The 6000-nt window shown below is 37.0% G+C and overlaps 1 protein-coding gene across 1 annotated transcript in view; it reads left to right on the forward strand.

Annotated features, from left to right (window-relative positions):
* Clca1 (chloride channel accessory 1) overlaps positions 1–5557 on the forward strand; it is a 29514-nt gene extending 23957 nt beyond the window's left edge. Inside the window, exons 12-14 of the mRNA XM_046443144.2 lie at positions 49–219; positions 2388–2627; positions 3653–5557. Of these exons, the coding sequence (XP_046299100.1) occupies positions 49–219; positions 2388–2627; positions 3653–4029 (788 nt within the window). The 3' untranslated portion in view covers positions 4030–5557. The remainder of the gene's footprint in view (positions 1–48; positions 220–2387; positions 2628–3652) is intronic.
* The last annotated feature ends 443 nt before the right edge of the window (positions 5558–6000 follow it).

The raw sequence follows: 6000 nt of genomic DNA on the forward strand, positions 1-6000 counted from the left end.
AATGCTCACCTTTAAGATATTCATTAATTCCTCTGTTTCCCTGTCAAGGGGCTGATGCTACTAAGAATGATGGTGTCTACTCAAGGTACTTTACAAATTATGATGCAAATGGAAGATATAGTGTAAAAATATGGGTCCTGGGAGGAATTACTGCAGCCAGACAGAGAGCAATTCCTCATCAGAATGGAGCCAAGTACATACCTGGCTGGATTGAGAATGGTAGGTAATCTGTAGTAGCACATCTCACTTGGGTAAAAGGCTTGGGGTCAAGAGGAAATCATTAAACCTGTGAAGCAGAATAATGCCAGATTAACTCAGGGTTTCTCAGTTTTGGCTTGATTGACAGATAATCCTTTGTTGGGCATTGTCTTGTGCATTGTATGGTGTTTAGCAGCATCCTTGGCCTCCACCCACTAGGTGTCAGTAAAATCAGGACAATCATCATTTTTCTCCAAGGGGACAAAATAGCCCCAGGTTGAAAACCACTAGATATAACACAGCTTTTGATTGCTTTGGTTCAAATTTCAGTCCTGTGCCAAATAAAGTATAAATCTTCTCTGTGCTTCACTTTCCTCTATTGTAAACAGATAGTAATGGTAACTGCCTCAGATAATGGTAATGAGGAATAAATAAGGAAATAAACCTAATGTGCTATTGCTAGCAAATAGTTAAGTGTTTGTGTTTTATTATTTTTCAAGATAAATTTTTAAAAACATTTCCTAAGAAAGCCCTTTCGTTTGACATTAGTGTTCCCATAAAATTTAAAAAAAAAAAGTATAGTTCAGGGCTTGTTGTGTACATCAGTATCACAACCATAAGCCCATATCTCCCCTCCTACCCACTGCTCATATCAGGAGCAGGGAGAAGAGTAGATAAATCTGACACTGGGCAGCACACTGGGAAAATCATATCCTTGAAACAGTCCCACACCACTATGGGTTACACATACTTGCCCCAAATAAGAGTCGGGATGGGGACCAAGACTGAGTCCAATGGCTTTTAGGACTTGCTTTCCACCCATGTCCACTGAGCTCTGGGCAGGCCTTTTCCTGACACCTATATGGAGGAAGGAGAACAGCTTCTCCAAGAAGCTTCCCTGCCTCTTTTATTAGGTGTGTGCACAGTGAAGGGGGTCCTAGGATATGTGGTATTCTTTTGGCAAAGTGATTTTATAGGGAAAATATGCTTTGAAAGATACCATTGTTTCCAAGGTTCTTTCATAGATTTCTACCTATATTATTCATGTTTTCCCTTCTTTTTGAGTTAGGGGAAGAAGACAAGAGGAGATGGATTTAGTGGCTATTTCCAGACTTATCATAGTATTTTACTCACATCAATATATTTCATCCTTCTGAGTATTCCTTTCACAGATGGGGAAACAGAGGTTAGAGAGGTTATGGCTCAAATAAGTAACAGTGATAATGCCTGTTGTGGCACTTGGAAGCAATCTTCTTCTCTCTATCCCTTAATAAGACTCAATACCAAGAACAAGTCTCTATTGGTGAATCAAATACTTATTTGAATCTGCCAAAGGATCTAAATTGTCTTTGCTCAAGACTCAGTAATGGGTATGAAGATAAATCTGTTTTTATAGGTAAAATTTTTGATGACTAAAGAAGTGGAGTTTGAGAGAAAGTAAATTCTGAGTAATAGCGTGTTAAAATGTAGGAATGTTTGCATTGAAAAGAGAGTTTGAGAACCCCTTTGACGGAGCAGATGGGTAGTTTTGAATCCCAGGGTTACTTTTATACAATAAAAAGAATGTGAAAGAAATTGGGATTGTTAAAGAATAAGGTTCCCAGGCATTCACTGAGAAAATTAAGAGCCTTTCAAAGCATAAAATTTGGAATTCCTAATATAAAACATTTCATGAAATACTGTATCAAATAAGAAAGATAAAATACAAATATGGAGAAAGTAAAAGAAAATGCCTAGAACCTAGGCAATTCTTAAAGGCCTGGATGATCCATTACCATATAAAGGGGAAAGATTATGAAGCTCATAGTATTGCCTAGGTAAAGAGATGTCCTAAAGTAGTTAGGTTTAAGACAGAGTTATTTAAACTGACCTTGTGCAAGGGTAAGATAAGGATGGACAGAAAATTGGAAAAAAAGAGACAGTTTAAGGACTAATGTTATTAAAATAAATTCTAAAAGATTACTGCAGTACATATCCAGGAAATATCTGTGAGATAAAGAAATGTGATTCTCTCTTTGCTTTGTTCTCTCTTGTGCATCCTAATTTGGAGTCTTGTGACCATACACTGAAAGTGAATATTGTGTATGAGAGGAAAGAAGGGTAAAGGAAGAGCAGGAAGAGGGTAATCCTGTAAGAAAAGAGAGGGAGTGATGTTGCTTCCCATAATTTGAGTAATTTTTTAAATACAGGTCAAATAAAATGGAATATACCACAAGCTGAAATTAGTGACAATACTTCTCAAGAGGAGCAAGTGTGTTTCAGCAGAACATCTTCAGGAGGTTCATTTGTGGCTTCCAATGTCCCAAGTGGTTTCATTCCTGACCTCTTCCCACCTTGTCAAATCACTGACCTGAAGGCAGAAATCCAAGAGGGCAGTCTCATTAACCTGACTTGGACGGCTCCTGGGGATGATTACGATCAGGGACAAGGTAAGCTGAACATGAGGTGGACCCTGAAAAGGACTTGACCAGACAAGCTGAGGTACAGAAGGAGGGGATGAAGGCAAGTGTATTGGGATGCAGAAGAGGGCAGCAGAAGATTGGGGGATTTCGAATGTCCTCTGAAATGAAAGGTAAAGATTTTTCAAAAAGTGGTTTAAATTTTTGAAAAGCTGAGTTTAGTCATTACTCAGTCTTTTAATAATGATTTTAAATCTAAAAAGAAGTGGTGCTTTTATCAATAAATAGGAGTATGTTTTAATTCATTTTCAGGAAGTTTGCCAGCTAAAAAAAGATATGCAATTGTGTAACTTCTAGCAGAGTTGCCAAGTTTTTGTTGTATTTTGAAGGATGCCCCAAAATGCCCACACCAAATTATCTAAACATAAAAGTTTCAGCCAAGAAAGGCAAACTTTGTATTGTTTTGTTTTTTCCCCTCTGAAAACTTGCCAAACTATCTCTTAAGAAACCCCATTCTCAGAAGTGATTCCTGGAGAAGGACTAGGATTAGAGCATAAATATCTATGGAGTAGAACTGTCCTTTGGAAGAAATCTCAAGTCCTACCCAACTTTGCCTCTCAAAGTGTGAGCTGTGGATTGCAGCATGGGCACCACAGGGACACTTGTTAGAAATATAGAGTCTCAAGTTCTGTCCCAGACTTAATGCAGAATCTGCATTTTAAGTTCCCTCGGTGATTTATATGCACATTGACATCTGAGAAGCATTGGTATCAAAAACCCCACTATAAATGCTAAAACAATAAGCAATAATTAAACAGCTGCTTCTCTCAGCCAAGCCTTAGGCCTAGAAAGGCTCACCAAGGTTTAAAGCCATGACCAATCCAATTTTATATTTATTACTTTGTCAAGATATACAAACAAGAATGTAAAAGGGATATTAACCCTGGTAAATATAGACCATTGGTTTTATTTATTCATGGAACTTTTGGGGATGGTGATAGAATTTCTAGATCTGAGAATTACAAGTCACATCCTCTTTCTCTTTTTCTTTTTAGCTCACAAGTATATCATTCGAATAAGTACAAGTATTCTTGACCTCAGAGACAATTTCAGTGTTTCAGTTCAAGTGAACACTACTCATCTCATTCCAAAGGAGGCCAACTCAGAGGAAGTCTTTGTGTTCAAACCGGAAAATATCACTTTTGAAAATGGCACGGATCTCTTCATTGCTATTCAGGCTGTTGATAAGGCTAATCTTAAATCCGAAATATCCAACATTGCCCGAGTATCTTTGTTTATTCCTCCTCAACCTGAAGATACTTCTACTCCTTATCCTAGTATTGCTACCAATAGTACCATTTGTGGCTTTCACATTTTAAAAATTATGTGGAAGTGGATAGGGGAATTGCAAATATCCTTAGCCTTGAATTGAGTTTTCATGAGATATATAAAATAAATCAACCATTCTTTTGATTAGAAAAAAATTCTAAAATGTACTTTAGACTTCCTATAGGGGGCAATGTAATAAAATGTTAAACACTGGGTATATATGTATAAAAACTATCCATCTGAGTTTAAAAGTTTAATCATTGACCAATCTTTTAAAAATTATTTTGAATATAAGAAGTGATGCTTGTCTCAATAAATGAAAGTATGTTTTAATTCATTTTCAAGGAATGTAATTGCAGTTAATCTAATAGAGTGGTTGAAAGTGTTTCTTTTGAAGGGTGCCCAAATACCCAAGCCAAAGTATCTAAATATAAAAGTCCTGACTTGTTGTTTAGGAGCCTTGGACTAGCATCACCAGGAATGTGATTTCTGTTTGCAAGATTTGGGCAAGGATGATGCACTTAAGGAAGGGATTGTACTGTGATAAGAAATAACAGCATGATGAAGCTTCCACAGGCACAGAAATGTATGCTGTATGTTACGAATCAGTGGTGCCTAAAGCCACAGTAGAGGAACATGAAGTGATAAAGACAGATTGAAGCCAGGTATGAAGGGAAAGTGATTGAGAAGTAAACATTTATTGTGTGCCTTGAATCAGGTACTCTATTAAGGCCTGTGTATACATTCACTATTTAATGTAACTCAGTTCATTCAGAGAATGTTCATGGGCTGACAACCACATTCCAGGTCTATGCATGGTCCTAAGGATACAAGATAAATAAAAGTTGGCCTTCTCCCCAAAAGCAATAAAGAGCTTTTGAGATTGATTTCTGAAATCAGGAGGCAGACATGATCAGAGTTGTGCTTGAAAAGGGAGCTTTGAGACCCCTTGAAGAGCTCTTCTCCTACCAAGAGCTGTGAGAGAAGCTAGAGGCCTGAAAGGCAAAGGAGGAGAAATCAATGCAAATACAGATCTAGCAGTATGGCAGTCCAAGGGCCAAGGTTTTTCACAAGAGAAAAAGAGCCTAAAGTTCTGTGTACATTGGCACAATAATTTGAAGATGTAGATGGCTGTCTTTATGATTGAAAACAAACTATCCATGCTATTGCTTCTACATAGAGGCAACATTAATTAATTAATTAACCTTCCTTATATCAAAACAGGCTTTGAGGAACCTTAGAGATACACACAATAGATACACAAAAAACTTTAAATGGAATGAAATAAATATATAATAAAAACTGAAGAAAGATTCAGTATATCTAATGCAGTGGAGGGATACTTCAGCATTACAGAATTAATTCTGCAATATAATAACATTTGGTGAAATGGAGGTGTCATCCTTCTTCTTTTTATCTCTTTTATTTCTTCTTTTTATCTCTTTTTACTTTACACTGATAATCAAACATCATGAAAGTGGAGCACTATGTCCTCAGTGGATATCATGTGTATACTAGACATTGAAATTGCGACTTGGGGCTGGAGTTGTGGCTCAGTGGTAGAGTGCTCGCCTAGCATGTGTGAGACCCTGGGTTCGATCCTCAGCACCACATAAAAGTAAATTAATAAAAAATAGGTATTGTGTCCAACCACAACAAAAAAATAAAAAAAGTATTTAAAAAAGAAATTGTGGCTTCTTACAATGTATGCTTTATGATGCCGACTCTTAGTGCACTGTTAATTGCTTGCTTATTTTTGTGTCTCTGGCTATAAACCCCTCCCAAGCAGAAAACAAACCTGCTTGTTTTTCCATTGTATCCTTGGCATCAACACAGAGCTTGGGGTAGAGTGGGGGTGCTTAAAATATTTGTCAAATGGATAATTGAACACCTGAAGCCACAACCAATATGCTTAATGTGAATGCAGATGTTTTCAAGGCAGATGTAAAGAGTGGGTAAATAGATACAAAAGATGAGTCAAGGAATGACTTTAAGTGATGCATTAAGACAGATATGAAAAATTGTGCTCTATATGTGTAATAAGAATCGCAATACATTCTGCTGTCGAGTATTT

The sequence above is a fragment of the Marmota monax genome, unplaced genomic scaffold (assembly GCF_021218885.2).
Source record: "Marmota monax isolate L192 unplaced genomic scaffold, Marmota_monax_Labrador192_F-V1.1 WCK01_AAM20220418_F8-fsc00046, whole genome shotgun sequence".
NCBI classification, from domain to species: Eukaryota; Metazoa; Chordata; class Mammalia; order Rodentia; family Sciuridae; genus Marmota; species Marmota monax.